Source organism: Condylostylus longicornis, unplaced genomic scaffold (assembly GCF_029603195.1).
Source record: "Condylostylus longicornis isolate FDR11 unplaced genomic scaffold, ASM2960319v2 ptg000016l, whole genome shotgun sequence".
In the NCBI taxonomy this organism is placed as follows: Eukaryota; Metazoa; Arthropoda; class Insecta; order Diptera; family Dolichopodidae; genus Condylostylus; species Condylostylus longicornis.
The window spans coordinates 475596-495292 of record NW_026577985.1 but is presented as its reverse complement, the minus strand read 5'-3'; the positions used below and the strand labels follow the sequence as shown (position 1 = coordinate 495292).

Genomic DNA, 19697 nt, shown 5'->3' with positions numbered 1-19697 from the left:
CATAACCGACCGCAATGTGTATTGTCTAGTTAAGTGAAAGTGTTACAGAATATTATAAAAAGGCCTGTTAAATACTTATTTCCAATTTTTAGGACATTAGTAAGCTTATAGTTAACATACCTAGAAAAATGTAAATTTGGCTCTTAGAAGAATTTTGCTTTTTGCTATCCGAATTCCCTGAAATGCTTACTAGTTAGTTTCCGTAACAACCAGAACTCAAATATTAAATTTCAAGAAATTCCATCAATTCGTTCCGTAGATATGGTAAAAAATTTAAAATCGGCTCTCAGACGTGTTTCCGAGACTTGATCTTTCCAAAATGTCTATTGTTTTAATACGGAGAATTCGTATATTAAATTTCAACCAAATCGGTTGATTATTTTACTTTATATACGCAAAAATTTATATTTTATAAAATTTATGATTTCTACCAAAAGTTATTAGGTTTCGCGGACGGTCGGGCGAAGCATGTATATGGAATTTTAAGAAAATCTGTTGAATATTTGCTTCATAATAATCAAAAATGTAAAACACCCCACTAAAAAGTGCAGTTCCCGCGGCCTGATACACCACAAAAGTTGATCAATCCGTGCCATAGTACTTACATATAAAATTTCATCAAAATCGGTTCAGCCGAACTTGAGAAACACGCGTGCACACACAGATCGGCAGACCAACAGGTTGCTAAAAATAGTTTATTTACACTTCCCTACCATGGAGAAATACGTTCCCACCGAAAACTCGATATGTAAAATTTGTTGCCATCACATAACCTACCTGGTGTATAAAACGTTAACGTTAAACTATTTTATTATTAATTGTCTCATATATTTTATTTAGCATGTAAAAGAATGCGCTTGAAAAACTGTACATATTTTTTGTGATATTTATTTTATTGCCTTGAAATCATTTATAATATGAAAATTAAACATACATGCATAATTCGAGAAATAAATTCAAAATAAAATTTGATTCTTTTAAGAATCTTACTCATTGGTTCAGGCATAAGTCGTTCGAACACATACATATTATTTGTTTATTTTTTTATTCACAAAAAAATTTAACAGGAGGGTTTCTTGGCTATCCACCCCTTTTTCATATTTTTGTTCAAAACTAGATTTTTTATGTTGGTTTTTTAGCACTTTTCAAAACCAATTTGGAAAAAAGTGCTTATTAGTTTCACTCTGTTCGTGCCTCTGTTTACGAAACTTCTACGAATTTGTAGATAGAAAACTTAAATTTCATATGTACATAGATCGTTACCAGAAATTTATTTCCATAGAAATATACTAAAACCATCAAAATGCCATTTTTAACCTAGCGAAACCAATGCAGGCCGTTAAAATTAACTGTTACTTAAAATCCGTTTTTTCCAAATTTTTGACGTAATTTTTCTTGTAGAGCGCTGGTTGTAGAAGTCTGAAATTTTAGCAGCTTTTCTAGTATATAGTCCATTTCCTTGGAAAAAAATTTTTTCCAGCTCCACTGCCTTTCAAATGATCGCCTCTTGAAATTTACAATATTCTAGTTATTGGCAACTTATATTGCCGAAAAGGAAATATAAGGGGCCAATATACAGAAAGCTAACGGTGAATGCCATGTAATAAAGAAATATAATTATTTTTTTTAACACACGCAATTAACCATTAAATTCGAGCATTGCAGTAACGCCTCTTTACATTGCCTTTTTTGTTTTATTTCAAATATAGCATGAATTGCTTATGAATCCTAAATGCATGTAAAATTCGGAATATATTCGTCCTTATAGAAATTAAGGTAATTCTAATATGTTTTATAATTTAATAGATTGCTTTTAAAAGCAGTATTTTCAATTGCTGAAGGATAAAGTACTACATTGCAAACCATTGGTTTGACCCAACTTCATTATTTTCTTAAATATACTGTAACATTCTAGTAGTTATTTTTATTTATTTTGACATTATAATAGCAATTACTTCTCATTTCTATCTCAAAAAAAAACAATTGCTAAATGTTATTATTCACAACGTAACTTTTATTTGAATTTGTTTGACTCTCAAAATACCCTCCAGAACGTAATAGTGGGTTACAACTTTTTCGAAATTATTACAAAAGAAAGCAGAGTTCATTTGAAAGCAGAAGTTATGATGTGATATATATGTATATACCGGGTGATTCAGTATTCAGTGACATAACATATACCATCATTTTGGGCATCAAAAATGAGTGAAAGTTTTTTTCAGAACTAGGTGTCAAATCCCAAAAGTATTCGAGGTACAGGGATTTCAAAGAATTTTCACGAAATTGCTAGTTGCCCAAGTTTTTCTGCTTATAACTTCCTCACGAAAAAGATAGAAGCTGAAAATAAACAGTTTTTGAAAGGAGTAGTACAGGGCTTGAAGGTAACATATTATTGAATTGGTATTTTATGTACTTTCAGAACACCAAATATTCGAACTTTAGAATAAATCTAATTTTTCCCTTCTTTTATTTTTTAATTTTGTCCAATCGGATAATTTCGTATGAAATTTTTTGAAACTTCCAAGTTTTTTTACAAAATTTTGGCCACTTTCTTAAGCTTTAATTTAAGTGGCCATTTTTTGATTTTTTACATTTTATTAGGGCCCTTAAAATCTTGACCTTAAAATTTATTTCCTATACCATATAAGATTTTTTAACATCTTATGACTTAAATTAAAGCTTGACAAAGTGGTCGAAATTTTAGAAAAAAAAACTTGGAGTTTCAAAATATTTCATACGATATTATCGGGATGAACAACATTAAAAAAAAAACAAGTAAAAACGTTTCAGTCGATATAAACCGATTGCATTATACCCTGCACCTTTCGTTGTTGTATAGCAATTACTCGAATTTGTTAAACTTCATTCTAGTGAAACTTCACGGATATGTCTGACATATAACTGGACACAACTGCCAAGTTTCATGAATCTGACTTTATAATTTTTACAAATATTTAAAATTAGCTTTTGGAGTTGTATGGCCCGTACCCAAGGCTGTCAAGCAATTCCACCAAACCTTCAGAAATATGTCTGAACTATAACTCGACACACAACTGCCAAGTTTCATCAATCTGACTTTATTATTTTTCCGAATATAAAAACTTTGCTTTTGGATTTGTATGGCAGCCACCCGAACCGGTGCAGGTGTCCCATTTTAGAGCATGTGTAGAATATAATTGGACACATGTATAGAAAATTTTGTATTTATAGCTTTATTACTTTTTGAAATATTTTAAATAAACTCTTTGAGTTGTATGGCAGCTACCCGAATCCGTTGTCCGAATTAGTCCAGTTACAATAGGGTTCATCCTTGGCACAAAAGAAAAAACTTGTGAAAGTTTGGTGTCGATTGCATTTTTCGTTTTTGAGTTATCGTTCGATCGGACGGAGAATAAATGCTGAATTTTGCGCTGAGCAAGAATATATGTAAATTATGTAAATGTCCACACCGCAGATGACTCCTTCAAGAAGTTACAAACTCCATACCAAATTTAATATAACCATCACGAAGTGCATGGTATAATAAAAGAAGGGAAGAATTAGATTTTTTCTAAAGTTCGAATGTTTCGCATTCCGACGGCACATTAAATAGCAAACAAAAAATATGTTGCCTTCAAGCCCTGTTCTACTGCTTTCAAAAACTGTTTATTTGAACCTTCTATCCTTTTCGGGAGGGAAGTTATAAGCACAATTACTTGGGCAAGTAGAAATTTCGTGAAAATTCTTTAAAATCCCTGTACCTCGGAAACCTTTGGGACTTGACACCTAGTTCTGTATAAAATTTTCACTCATTTTTGATGGTATATGTTATGTCACTGATTACGGAATCACCCAGTATATAGTCAAACATATTTATCGATATTCATACATTTAAAGAATGGAAGCATAAATTCAAGTCGCACTTATTTAATTTCACAAAAATAATATAAAAAATTTATTAAATTCATTATCCTCTTTTAACATCGAAGAGATATAAATTAAATATGACACTTTTACGGTAATGACATCAGATGGGATGAGTGTTAAAAGTTAATATAGAAAAATTTAATTTTTAAAAAATTTTTTAATTATTGTATAGTTTATAAGAGGAGGAATCATCAGGATATCAAATAATTTTAGAAAATCTTTACTCTTAATAAAAAAAATCTGATGTGGTCAGCACATAACCGACCGCATTGTGTATTGTCTAGTTAAATGAAAGTGTTACAGAGTATTATAAAAATGTCTGTTAAATACTTCTTTCCAATTTGTAGGTCATTAGTAAGCTTATAGTTAACATACTTAGAAAAATGTAAATTTGGCTCTTAGTAGAGTTTCGCTTTGTGCTACCCGAATTCCCTGAAATGCTTGCCAGTTAGTTTCGGTAACAACCAGAACTCAAATATCAAATTTCAAGAAATTCCATCAATTTGTTCTGTGGATATGTTGAAAAATGTAAAATCGGCCCGCAAATCAGTTCTCGAGCCCTGATCTTTCCAGAAAAGTTATATGTTCATTGCTTTAATATGAGGAATTCACATATTAAATTTAAATGAAATCGGTTGATTATTTCTCTTTATATACACAAAAGTGTATGTTTGGGCCGTAGTAAACGTCTAGTTGCCGATGCCTGATCTTTCCAAAAAATTTACATGTTCATTGTTTTAATACGGGGAATTCATATATTAAATTTCAATGAAATCGGTTGATTATTTCTCTTTATATACACAAAAATGTATATTTGGCCCGTAGTAAACGCCCAGTTGCTCATGCCTGATTTCTTCCAAAAGTTAGGAATTTTTGCGTATGATCGAGCAAAGCTTATATATGAAATTTCAAGTAAATCGGTTGAATATTTTCTTCAAAATGTTCAAAAATGTAAAACAGGCCCGCTAAAAAGTGCAGTTCCCGAGGCCTGATATATACCAAAAGTTGATCAATCCGTGCAATGGTGGAAACAAACTTACATATAAAATTTCATCAAATATAGTACCCGAACCTGCCAAGCAATTCCACTAAAACTTCGCTAATATATCTGATCTATAATTGGACACACAACTGCCAAGTTTCAAGAATCTAACTTTATTACTTTTCCAAATATTTAAAATAAGCTTTTGGACTTGTATGGGAGCCACTCGAACCTGTCAAGCAATTCCACCAAAACTTCAGAAATATCTTTGACCTATAATTGGACACATAACTGCCAAGTTTCATGAATCTGACTTTATTATTTTTCCAAATATTTAAAATAAGCTTTTGGACTTGTATGGGAGCTGCTCGAACCTGTCAAGCAATTCCACCAAAACTTCAGAAATATCTTTGACCTATAATTGGACACACGACTGCCAAGTTTCATGAATCTGACTTTATTATTTTGCCGAAATTAAAAAATTTGCTTTTGGAGTTGTATGGCAGCCACCCGAACCGGTACAGCTATCTCATTAAAATTTTTAGAGCATATGTAGAATATAATTGGACACATGTATACAAAATTCTATATTTGTACCTTTATTAGTTTTTGAAATAATTAAAATAAACTCTTTGAGTTGTATGGCAGCTCCCCGAACCCGTTGTCCGAATTGGTCCAATAACAATAGGGCTTGTCCTTGGCACAAAAGAAACAACTTGTGAAAGTTTGGTGTCGATTGCATTATTCGTTTTTGAGTTATCGTGCGATCGGACGGACGGACGGACGGACGGACGGACGGATGGACGGACGGACGGACGGACGGAAGGACGGACGGACGGACGGACATGTCTAAATCAACGCAGAATTTTACGCTGAGCAAGAATATATATATATGTCCATACCGCAGATGACTCCTTCAAGTAGTTACAAACTCCATACCAAAGTTAATATACCCTTCACGAAGTGCAGGGTATAAAAAAACATTACTTAGACATTTATATTGAATCATAAGTCGTATAAATGGATTCCGGTAAAAAAGTAAAAAAAGAAAAAAGGTGAGGATTAGCTTAGTTCAGATTGGCAATTTAATAACATATACTATAAGTTAAGCTTATTAAAACTGTGGAATGAATAATTGAACACTTTGAAAAACCAAAATACTTAAATTAATAATCTTTTCTCCAAATTCTTGAGTGATGTAAATTAAATATAGTTTTTAAGTAATAGAATTGAATGATTAGATGTCATACTTTCGGCAAATTTTCTTCATTGAATTTTTGACTTTTACATAATTATTTAATTACCATCTTTAATATCTTCAACATGAACCTTTTGTGTATGTTTGTAATATTTCGTTAATTTTCTATAGTTAAAAATGTTGAACGTTATTTTATACGAACTTGTTTATGACGCTGTGGCTTCTTCAATATTTTCAATTGACTGAAATCTTGTTCTTTTAAAGCGAACTTGACTTTAAGGACCATTGAGCGGGTGGGATCGTCGAAAAGTCGGCTCAAACCCAGAACATAAGATACATGTCGTTGAACTAACGTTTCAGTAGTATTTTTGCGTACCTACTATGTATACTCGTATATATATGCAAATCGCGAAATAGACGGAGATGCAACAAGGATCTAGTGAAAATTTATTGAAAATTAAAATTTAGTGCATTTTACTTAAGGAACGGAAATGTTTGTTAAATATTGGTTTTTTTTATAATTTTATTCAAAAAATTTTTCGCATGTACCACACATTTTCTTTTCAAGTCTGTAGTAAACATTGATAATTTAAATTCAACACTTTTGAAAATCCAAAACCAAAGAGGGTTTTTTTTTTCAGAAACTATTTTATACTTAATATTTGAGTAACGTTCACTTCTTTTCCATTTTTAATGTGAAAATTTCTATAAATCTTGCCTTGCTCGTACAACCAGGATGTTATAAAAGTTTAACGAAAGGAGAAAATTTAAAAAATTTATCTGATTCATCCGTATCGAATTCTTTAAAATTCTTGAGTTTTTATTTTTTTTAATTTTGCTATTATTATTTGGAATAACAATCATTGCACATACGCTAACAATCTGTATCCCTTTTTTATCAGAGGGAAAAAAACGAAGTCAAGAAATAGTGCGAAAGGAAGATTGGAAGTAAGGGATAGAATGATGTAGAAGAAGGGCGGGAAAGAGAATAATAAATAAATTAAATTAACGTAATTTCTTTTGGGTTTACTTTTTTTAACATGATAATTGTAGTTGTTAGACAATGAAAATTTAAGTTCAATGACCACCGTAAAATTGCTATATTTATACTTCAAGATATTAAATTTATTGATAAACAGTAAGTTTTTACATTGTATTACTTAGTGTAACACAAAAATCAAAATTTCCTTATTCGTTAAAAAAAACGTGTTTAAAAAAATTCACCCGCCTACTTACAACTTTAATTCATATAAAGTATTATAGATTTATACTAATACGAGTATTTTTGTAGCAAAGCATAACCTACGATATGCTTGTTATGTAGTGGATAAATACATTAATTTTATACAGTATATTATTATCATTCTATTGTGCAGTTTATGCAATTTTTAGAATATCTAAAAATTCTAAGAATAAACATACATTTATAGTAATTTATTTGGGTACGTCTTACCATTCACAGACACAAAATTGAAATCCATATGTAAGATAGTTTTTTTATTTACCTTTTATTAAAAGTGCTAAATTACAGTCCCATATGAATAAATTATTCCATACCATTGATTTTTTTGTCTTTTACTGTTATCGTTTTCTACGATTTATTTCTTTTACTGTTATCGTTTTCTTCTGTTTTCATTTATTTTTTTTCTTTCTAACTGTATTATATTTATATGAAGCCTTTTCTTTTTATACTCTGCACTTCGTGAGGGGTATATTGACTTTGGTATGGAATTTGTAACTACTCGAAGGAGTCATCTGCGGTATGGACATATATATATATATTTTTGCTCAGCGTAAAATTCTGCATCGATTTAGACATGTCCCTCCGTCCGTCGGTCTGCCCGATCGCACGATAACTCAAAAACGAACAATGCAATCGACACCAAACTTTCAAAAGTTTTTTCTTTTGTGCCAATGACGAACCCTATTGTAATTGGACTAATTCGGACAATGGGTTCGGGTAGCTGCCATACAACTCACAGAATTTATTTTAAATATTTCAAAAACTAATAAAGCTATAAATACAAAATTCTATACATGTGTCCAATTATATTCTACACATGCTCTAAAAATTTTAAAGGGATAGCTGCACCAGTTCGGCTGGCTGCCATACAACTCCAAAGGCAAATTTTTTATATTCGGAAAAATAATAAAGTCAGATTGATGAAACTTGGTAGTTGTGTGTCGAGTTATAGTTCAGACATATTTCTGAAGTTTTGTTTGAATTGCTTGGCAGGTTCGAGTAGCTCCCATACAGGTCTAAAAGCTTATTTTAAATATTTGGAAAAATAATAAAGTCAGATTCATGAGACTTGGCAGTCGTGCATCCAATTATAGGTCAGACATACTTCTGAAGTTTTGATGGAATTGCTTGACATGTTCGAGTAGCTCCCATACAAGTCCAAATTCTTATTCTAAATATTTGGAAAAATAATAAAGTCAGAATCATGAAACTTGGAACTTGTGTGTCCAATTATAGATCACATATATTTGTGAAGTTTTAGTGGAATTGCTTGACAGGGTCAGGTACTTGCACTACAACTCCAAAAGCTTATTTTAAATATTTGGAAAAATAATAAAAACAGATTCATGAAACTTGGCAGTCGTGTGTCCAGTTATAGGTCAGACATATCCGTGAAGTTTCTGTAGAATAGTGTCACAGGTTCGAGCAATTGCTATACAACGAAAGGTGTAGGGTATAATTCAATCGGTTTATACCGACTGAAACGTTTTTACTTGTTCTGTTACTTATTTGTATAATCTACAACTGGTATTTTTGTTTTTTGTGTTTTAACTTCCATCTACTAGAAGTCAGTTCTTAAAGTACTGCAAGTCATCTGTCGTTGATGATTATAATGAGTAAATGAACATTATCTATTTGTTTTATGTCTTTTTGCTTTTTTCCAAACTGTACTTTGTTGCGAATACATGTACATTATTCCCGTTATAGATATTATATATTATATGCCACCTTCTGCATATTTTATGCGGATAGTGCAAATCTATCTTAAAACAGCAAAATTTCCTTTTCATTTCATCATAGAACTTTTGGTAATATTATCGTATTTTGGTATATATTTAATAATAGTTTGGTTTAAAATGATAATTAAATACAAAAGCGCTAAAATAATTCAGTTTTCCATAGAAACAGAAACGTCAGCGACGATTTTTTAAAGAAACCGATCGGCCCCTTCTGTCAGGATCGCACCAACATTAGGTAAAACTTGCATTTGCGGTTATAAATAATTTGATAAAATTTAAACTAATATTTATTAAATTTCATTATAATTTCAGTACAATTTGTTAAATTTAAATCATACTAAACTTATCATTATCACTTTTTTAAGTGCTAAATGATACTGACAATAAGGTGACAGACATAAATTGACTAAAAATTTGGCGCTAACCTGACCATTGGTCTGTCTGTCTCTTAACCGAAGGGTCTTGGGTTCGAACCCCGGTCGGGTCACTGTAAAATTATATTCAAAATTATTGTAGCCTAATATATGTACAATACTCATAAAAAAAAAATAGTATACAATTTTCATATATCCATAATACTCATTATTAAAAAACTAAGAAGAATAAACAACAAATATTAATTAATATAAATAATTTAATATAAAGGAAACAACTATGGCAGACTAGTTACCTACCTAGTTAAAAACTCTATAACGCAATGAAACTTGGGCTTGACTATTTATGCTTCCTCTTAGGAGTGACAAAGGAAGGCATCCTCCCGAAGGGTACACTTGGGCCCCTTGGGCACGTTTTGGTGTTCTTATTTTAATACCACTTTTTTGGACTTATTCTCAGGAGATTATTCTGAGAAACACGTGAAATCCTCAAAGTTTTCCAAAAAAAATTTTTAGATCACTTAAATATTATAAATAAAATAAATTTCGTTCAAAGAATACATATGGAAGTTGTCAATCAGAAAGCGGAATTGTCAAACTTTCTATAATGTCTAAATATTCATTTTTGCACAGAACTAATTCTTATAAATAATTTTTGTCGCTTTTTTTACTACCAAAGCTACGAGTATGTACTTATTGTAGTTGAAACCGTTCTTTTATACTGTACTGTAACTTAAAAAAATTCAAAAGTAAAAAAAGGCGACACACTGGAAGAACCTTTTAAAAAATACTAAAACTGTTTTAGTTCTATTTATGTTTGTTTAATTCAGCTAAATTAACCAAATATTATAACATAATTATTACTTCAATGGGTAGATATTACTTAAAACTTGTTTTTGTGAAATTCGCTCTTTTATATTTTAATAGTTTAAACTAAATTCAAAATTATTTTAAATATGAAATGTATACGTAGGTAAGATTGATTACTTATAATTACTTTTTAAATTAGGTGGATATACCCTATATGGGTGTAATAGGTTATAGTAATGTAGGGTTGAACGAAACCAAACTTTTTTTTCGTTTAAAAAACTTGATATCATTTTTAATGCAAAAATATTAGCAGACTATAGGATGGGTGGGTAAATAACGTGCATTACTAAATTGCTTCAATAAATCAAATTGGGTGAAGATATTTCGTATAAGGATTTAAACACAGTATATACCTTATATAAATTGCAATATAATACCTTATGAAATCAATTTCTTTTTGGAATAAAAATAAGATTGCTTATTTCTGTTCTAATTTTTGAATTTTTGTTTTTTATTCATCCCCTTTTTTCTGTTCTAAATTATTATTGATTCTTTTTATATATTTCTACTCTTTTGCCATTTTTTTTGCAGGGGCTCAAATCCTGTATTGATTTCATTACCACAAGAATTGGCTGGTATGACATTAGAATCACGTCTGGTATCATACGATTGGGAAAATCAATTTGACAAATTCCAGGAAGTCACCAGACGAGGATCATTTAAGCCATTATGCTGGGGAGCTAAAAATGTTTTAGTGCCGGTAAGTGGATATTTAACACAATATATTTTTATATAAGTATCTTATATTTTCATTTTGATTAGTACGTTCGCATGGATAAATTTTGCAATATATTTGTATGTATGTATATGAATATGTATATACATAGAATAATAAATGAATTTCAAATTGTTGACATTTACAAATTGTGTATAATGGAGAAGTAAAAAGGACGAATTAGAAGGAAAATGATGTGCAGTGAAATTTTTAAAATGTATAAAAAAGAATGTTTTCTGTTTTTTATTTTTGTATGAAAAATGTTTTTATGAAAACTTTTATAAAAGGAAAAAGCATAATTTGAGTTGTAAACATTAAAAAACTGCATTAAATAATTTAAATAACTATTTTTAAGCAAAATTGTTATAAAATTATTATAAATATGCAAATTGAAAGGTTTTTTATTTACATGAAGCATTTTTATATTTAGTTTTAATCAAAGCTTATGAAATAAGAAACCTGCGCCAATTAAAATTAGTTTAATGTTCGTCTTTAAATAATAATTTAAAAGTAAAGTCAAACGAATCAAGAAAATAATATTGAGTAATCAGCATCTTCAAAAATTGTTCTATTAAATGCTATAAACTGTTTTAGAGGGACCTATGCAAAACCAAAAAAAAAACAAGTAAAAATGTTTCAGTCGGTATAAACCGATTGAATTATACCCTGCACCTTTCGTTGTTGTATAGCAATTACTCGAACCTGTGACACCATTCTATAGAAACTTCACTGATATGTCTGACCTATAACTGGACACACGACTGCCAAGTTCCATGAATCTGACTTTATAATTTTTACAAATATTTAAAATTAGCTTTTGGAGTTATATGGCCCGTACCCAAGGCTGTCAAGCAATTCCACCAAACCTTCAGAAATATGTCTGAACTATAACTCGACACACAACTGCCAAGTTTCATCAATCTGACTTTATTATTTTTCCGAATATAAAAACTTTGCTTTTGGATTTGTATGGCAGCCACCCGAACCGGTGCAGGTGTCCCATTTTAGAGCATGTGTAGAATATAATTGGACACATGTATAGAAAATTTTGTATTTATAGCTTTATTAGTTTTTGAAATATTTAAAATAAGCTTTTGGAGTTGTAGTGCAAGTAGCCGAACCTTAGCAATAATTGGACACACAAGTGCTAAGTTTCATGAATTTGACTTTATTATTTTTTCAAATATTTAGAATAAGATTTTTGACTTGTATGGGAGCTGCTAGAACCTGTCAAGCAATTTCACCGAAACTTTAGAAGTATGTCTGACCTATAATTGGACGCACGACTGCCAAGTCTCATGAATCTGACTTTATTATTTTTCCAAATATTTAAAATAAGCTTTTAGACCTGTATGGGAGCTACTCGAACCTGTCAAACAATTCCACCAAAACTTCAGAAATATGTCTGAACTATAACTCGACATACAACTACCAAGTTTCATCAATCTGACTTTATTATTTTTCCGAATATAAAAAATTTGCTTTTGGACAAAAGCAAATAAAATTAACAAAATAAAAAACTTGCGAAAGTTTGGTGTGGATTGCATTTTTCGTTTTTGAGTTATCGTGCGATCGGACAGACCGACGGACGGACGGACATGTCTAAATCGACGCAGAATTTTACGCTGAGCAAGAATATATATATATATATATCCATACCGCAGATGACTCCTTCGAGTAGTTACAAACTCCATACCAAAGTTAATATACCCTTCACGAAGTGCAAGGTATAAAAATCTGATGTAGTCAACACATAACCGACCGCAATGTTTATTGTCTAGATTAGTAAAAGTATTCCAGAAGATTATAAAAATGTGTTCCAAACACTTCTTTATAATCATAAGGACACTAATAAACTTTTGGTTAACATACCTACAAAATGTGAATTTGTAGGTATGTTAAAATTAGTTGTGCCGTACGAATTATACGAGAAGTTTGTCAGTAACTGCCGGTAATAACCAGAGCTTAAATATTAAATTTCAAGAAATTCCATCAATTCGTTCCGTAAATATTTTAAAAAATGTAAAATCGAACCCCAGATCAGTTTCCGAGCCCTGATCTTTCTAAAATATTCATAGATTCATTGTTTTAACACAATTTCAATGAAATTGGTTGATTATTTCTCTTTATATAAGCAAAAATGTATATTTGGCCCGTGGTAATCGTCCAGTTACTGATACCTGCTTCCAAAAGTTTGGAGGTTGAATGAAGCTTATATGTGAAATTTCAAGAAAATATGTTGAATATTTTCTTCAAAATGATGAAAAAAGTATAACAAGCCCCTTAAAAGGTATAGTTCCCGAGGCTCGATATATTCCAAAAGTTGATCAATCCGTGTTGTAGTCGAAATAAACTTACATATATAATTTGATAAAAATCGGTTCAGCCGAACTTGAGATACACGAGTGTACGCACAGACTTACAGAGCGACAGACCGGCAGGTTGTTAAAAATAGTTTATTTACACTTTCCTACCATGGAGAAGTGCGTTCCGACTGAAAACTCGATATGAAAGATTTGTTACCATCACCTACCTTATTGTATACACAATGCGGTAATTACATTTTATTAATGCAAAAATATTTTGGGGATACCTGTATTGAAATCTTGGTTATCTTCGAAATTGAATTTACAACGCAACAGACACATTGTATCGTCTTCTAAAATATTTCTAAAATATTTCGTCTTCTAAAAAAACAAAAAAATTTGACATTTTGACACAACATTTTTGAAAAATGTATTATGTTCAGAATTTATTTGATATTGTATTTTCGACTGAAATATTTCAGTGGCCTCAAACACAAACCGCCTAACTCGAGTTAAGACAAAAATGAGATATGTTTACCAGCGAATTCTCCGTTTTGAGTTTCATAAGCTCACAAAATTTGGTGGTTCTACGACTGTTGTAGCTGGAGTTATTGTCGAATTCACACATGACCTAACTCGAAATGGTGGCTATGTGCGCTTGCACTAATCGCCTAAATCGAGTTAAGAGCAGAAAACATCTCTTTTATGTTTTTCACAAACCACTTATTTCGAGATAGGCTATTGTTGCAAATCAAAATTAGTGACATTTTTTTTTTCATGTATGAATTTTTATAACCGCTTATCTCGAGTTAAGTTTTTGTTGCAAAATTAATTTTGTGTGTTTTTAAATATTAACTCGAGATAAGCGATTTGTGTAAAATAATAATTGTTGGTTGTTTAAACTCATCTCGAGTTAGGCGATTATTGCAAATGCAATTATATTCCAAAGGGCTTCTTATGTTGAGTTAGGTTTTTATAACGCGTGCAAATAAGAATCAAAAACCAAAGTTAAGCGTTTAGTGTAAGAAATAATATATGATTAGTGTAGAATATAATAAAATATTTTATAACGTATTAACATATTATTTTATGTGATATATAGTGTAGGTACTTTATGTCCATGATTTAAAACTTGTTCACTATAGTTAAAATTAAATCTTACATTCAGCGACAAGTAAGATAGTTGTATTTTTTAACACAAAATATAAAACATCTGCAGAATTTACCTGCATTATTAATGCTCTAATTACCCAAATATCCCATGTTTAAAATTTGAATTTTTTTATTTAACAAATAATCTTGTAGGTCATTTCGTGGTTTACCTGCGACAAATGTTTTTTTCAATTGACGGAGTTCCCATGTTAAAATGACACGTGGCTAGCTACCTGATGGTAGATTGTTTTGCCTTTGTGGTCTAACATAATTGTATTATTAAACAAAGTGTTGTTTTATTACGCCTTTGTAAAACACATGTTATTAGGAAGATCAAATTTTTGTGTTTAACAAGAGTTTTTATTCTAATTATTGTACTACAAAGCAATATTTTTATTATAAACTAGTAAAACACAATTTGTTAGAAAATTCAAATTATTATAATAGTAATATGCAAGGGTTTTCAATAAATAAATTTGGCACGTCTGGGAATAACAATATTTTGTTATACCTTTTATTACTCATTTCCGTAAGATTAAATTTCTTCGATTTTGAAATATTTATGATATTTTTGTTATTTCGAAGGAAGCATTTTTTACAAAGACAGTTATTTATTATTGTTTTTAAATGTGCTGATGTTGGAAATTGTTAAATAATGCAAAAATTATCCAATATAAACTTTATTCACGCTTAATAAATGTACGTTAAAAATTTTGGAACTTGCTAGGAGAGCTGAGATGATTGTGGCGGATGTTAGAGGTATTGCAATATATTTGAAACTAACATAACGGATTCAAAGTGTTTTAAAGCATAGAAATTAGCGAAACTGGTCCTATAGTAAATAAACAAGTATTTACATAACAGATCTTACTTTGAAAACCGAAGTTAATACAGTTTTGAAAACCGCAATTGACTTTGGTCGTGGTGACTGTATTAATGATCCTGATTTTAAAATTGACAACATTCAAAAGCAAGTTTTCGGGTCCTATTGGGCATGTGAACATATCTGTAGAGATGAAAAAATATGAAAGGCTTTCTACTTTTATTGTTTTAAGAAAAATCCTTTTACAATTTGCCGAACGGTTAGAAAAATTCGCTTAATTTTTCGCGACCGGGCTTCCTAAATGCACTCAAGTACATGAACGCTCGAAACTGACTAGTGGTCCATTTGTATGGAGTATTAATTGAAAAGTAAATGCTGACAGCTAAAATAAAAATGTCGAGCAAACTTACAATATTCTTTGTTTACTTGATAATCAAATACTTATATACTCTATGATAGGAGAGCAAATTCCGAACCAATTTACTTTGCCACAACTTTTTACGGAGATCTATATACTTTTTACGGCAGAACTTAGAGAAAAACTGACGAACAAACCATTTTCTATATGTAATTAATAATACGTCTCCAAGATTTAATTGTCACAAGTATCGAATTATTATTTTCTATACGAGTTCGAGTTCACTATCAAATTTGACTTTTCATTACAGTAGTTGTAATGACTCACACTTGATTTAATTTTGTTTTTGATTTAAAAATTTTAATTAATTCGCATTTAGTATCATTATGAACAAGTAAGAAAGTCATATGGACTATAATGTACTATAATTTAATATAGTACATAAATAAAATAACAAACACAAAACTCATAAACTCATTTTAGATATTACTTTATGTGCTCATTTTTACAATAATGTAACAACTTTGTCAGATCCGTTGCACAATGAAGCCTTTTTGTAATTGAATTACCTTTTGAAATTTTCTTAAGTGGAAAGAGTCGCACCACAGATTTCAAAAAATTGACTTCCAAAAATATTTTATAAGAACAGTTTATACAAAGATTTTTTATATTTTAAGACGAGGTGTTAACTAGTTAGATTTTCAAGATATACTCCGAATTGAAGAAGAAGAGAAAATTAGTCCCAAAAAAGAAAAACTTAGAGTACTTGATGCAATTTTTTAATCTTTTGGTTTACAAATTTTACAAAACGATTAAGACTGGAGATTTAGCAGATACTCATCCATATTTAGTTGGAGAATCCGAGAGAGAATAAAAGATACTGTCACCTTTCTTAAATTTAATGAAAAAATTATTTTTAAACTTTTAGAAATAATTTTTACTTGAAGTTTATTCATTTCTTACCTCAATTTATGTTTTTTATGACAATGATTTGAAAAAAAAGTGAAAAATCAAATAACGTAAAAATAATATATATATTTCTTCCCATTTTAGTATAACTTAAGTCACCTAAAATCATATCTTCAGTTTTGCAACAACAGCTTAAGTCGATTTAAGTTTGACGAAAATGCAAAAGTAATTTTTCACAAATCGCCTAAGTCGAGTTATGCTTTGCAAAGTGCTTTTTATAAATTTTGTATAACCGCCTATCTCACTTTTTTCATAATTATGAGAATACTATTAGTTGTTTTACTTCAGATTATGAGTTAATCGCTTCCTTTTTTAATTATCTTTCAATTAAAAAAAAAATTGGTTCAAAAAACTTAACTTTTTTCAAAATTTAATTTAAAGTTTAAAATGCATTTATCTCGAAATCACTAAAACAGACTTAAGTCGTTTGTGCTTGAAGCCACTGATTTGTTAAATTGTATTTTTTTGATACATATGTTTTTTATATACATACGTATATTTCAGTTGTAAGTAAAAAATTTTAAATTAAAATAAATTGAAACAAAACATTTGCTATAGAAGTATGCAATGGAATGAAATAATACAATGCATCAAGATTTTTAAGTTTTCAAATGTAAAATAATACAATGTGTTTAAACAAAAAAGGATACATTGTATCAAAAATGAAATTGAATTTTTTTTTTCGATTTTGAAAAAATAGTACAACTTTTATTTGATGATTTCGAACCTAGAAATGATTTTTTCTAATAATTATATCAAAAATTATTGAATTAGTTTAATTACTACGTTCTTTTGATGTTATCAAGAAAATTTTTAACAAATGTTATTAAATAATTTTAATAAGCAAAAGTTATTTTATAAATTATGAGAAATTCATTATGTAAAATCTGATTTTCTCAATAAGTAGTTTTTTTTTGTTTTTCTTCAATTTTACGTCGATCACTTTTCATTTCAAAATTAAAATAGTTTTACGATTATGTATCTTATTTTTAGAAGGTTATAGTAAGTTATTCGTATCCGTTTCTAACTTTTCAAATCATATATTGAAATATGTAAGTAAATCTGCGAAGTAAATTTTACATTAATGCATTTTAATTACAAGTAAAATTATAAATATTAATTAATTTTTATTTTATGCAAGAATATTTTAGGTACGTCACGGATTGATCAACTTTTGAGATATATCAGGCCTTGGAAACTTGAATTTTTTGCGGTCCGTGAAATTTAATATTTCAATTTGGTGCGTTAATACAATATTTGGTGGCCGATTTTACATTACTTACCATATTTACGGAACGGATTGATGGAATTTCTTGAAATTTGATATTTGAGTTCTAGGTCTTACCGAAACTAACTGGCGTCAGTCAAATAAATTTTGACGGCTATCTCAACAAATATCCCGATCATATTCAATTTAAATATGGTTCTGGCTTTTACTGTGATAAATCATTTGTAAAAATGTGGTGACCTTAGCTCAAGTAGTTTTTAAGTTATTTTTGGGACGGACGGACAGATAGACAAAGCTAATTCGACTCAGAATTCGACGCTGATCAAAAACATACACTTGAGGTAAAGCAAATTTAGTATACCTTTCGAACATACGTTTGCACCGGTATAAAGAAAAGTTTAAAATGTGATTTGGATCAAACTAATGATTTTTAATACTTTGTAAGCCCTCAAGAAGTGAAAATAAAAGAAAAATAAAAGATTGCTTTTAAAAACAATCTCTGTACTACATTACGAGTATTAACATTAGTTTCATTCATATTTAAATGAATATAAAAAATTTTAAAGATGCGCGAATTTTAGGGTTAATTGTGTAAGTTAAGAAAAATAATTATTCTTTTTTTTACCGACCGTATTGTGTAAACAATAGGTAGGTTATGTGATGGCAACAAATTTTGCATATCGAGTTTTCGGTGGGAACGTACTTTTCCATAGTAGGGAAGTGTAAATAAACCATTTTTATCAACCTGTCGGTCTGTCGGTCTGTGTGTGCACGCGTGTATCTCAAGTTCGGCTGAACCGATTTTGATGAAATTTTATATGTAAGTTTGTTTCCACCATGGCACGGATCGATCAACTTTTCGTATATATCAGGCCTCGGGAACTGCACTTTTTAGCGGGCCTGTTTTACGTTTTTGAACATTTTGAAGAAAATATTCAACCGATTTGCTTGAAATTTTATATATAAGCTCAGCTCGACCGTCGTATGTTTTGAAAGAAATCAGGCATCGGCAACTAGACGTTTACTACGGGCCAAATATACATTTTTGTGTATATAAAGAGAAATAATCAACCGATTTCATTGAAATTTAATATATGAATTCCCCGTATTAAAACAATGAACATGTAAATTTTTGGAAAGATCAGGCATCGGCAACTAGACGTTTACTACGGGCCAAACATACACTTTTGTGTATATAAAGAGAAATAATCAACCGATTTCATTGAAATTTAATATATGAATTCCTCATATTAATGCAATGAACATATAACTTTTTTGGAAATATCAGGGCTCGAGAACTGATTTGCGGGCCGATTTTACATTTTTCACCATATCCACAGAACAAATTGATGGAATTTCTTGAAATTTGATATTTGAGTTCTGGTTGTTACCGAAACTAACTGGCGAGCATTTCAGGGAATTCGGGTAGCACAAAGCGAAACTCTATTAAGAGCCAAATTTACATTTTTCTAAGTATGTTAACTATAAGCTTACTAATGTCCTAAAAATTGGGAAGAAGTATTTAACAGACATTTTTATAATATTCTGTAACACTTTAATTTAACTAGACAATACACAATGCGGTCGGTTATGTGCTGACCACATCAGATTTTTTTTTTATGTGAAAAGACATAATATCATAAGTTGAGTCCACATTATCCTTTTTTCAACTTAAATGTAATAGTCCATTTGAAAAATTTTGGTACTAGTAGTTTCTAAATAGCGTTTAAATAAAATTGAAATGCTAAAGTAAAGTAGAAAACTGTAAATAAAATTGAATTTCAACCGTATTAATGACATTAATTTAAAGCATTCAATAAAAAAAAGAGATAAA

The 19697-nt window shown here is 29.9% G+C and overlaps 1 protein-coding gene across 1 annotated transcript in view; it reads left to right on the top strand.

The window, feature by feature from the left end:
• LOC129605869 (MOXD1 homolog 2) overlaps positions 1-19697 on the top strand; it is a gene marked incomplete at its 5' end in the record, with an annotated part of 211271 nt that overhangs the window by 141758 nt on the left and 49816 nt on the right. Inside the window, one exon of the mRNA XM_055515864.1 lies at positions 10844-11012. Within this exon, the coding sequence (XP_055371839.1) occupies positions 10844-11012 (169 nt within the window). The remainder of the gene's footprint in view (positions 1-10843; positions 11013-19697) is intronic.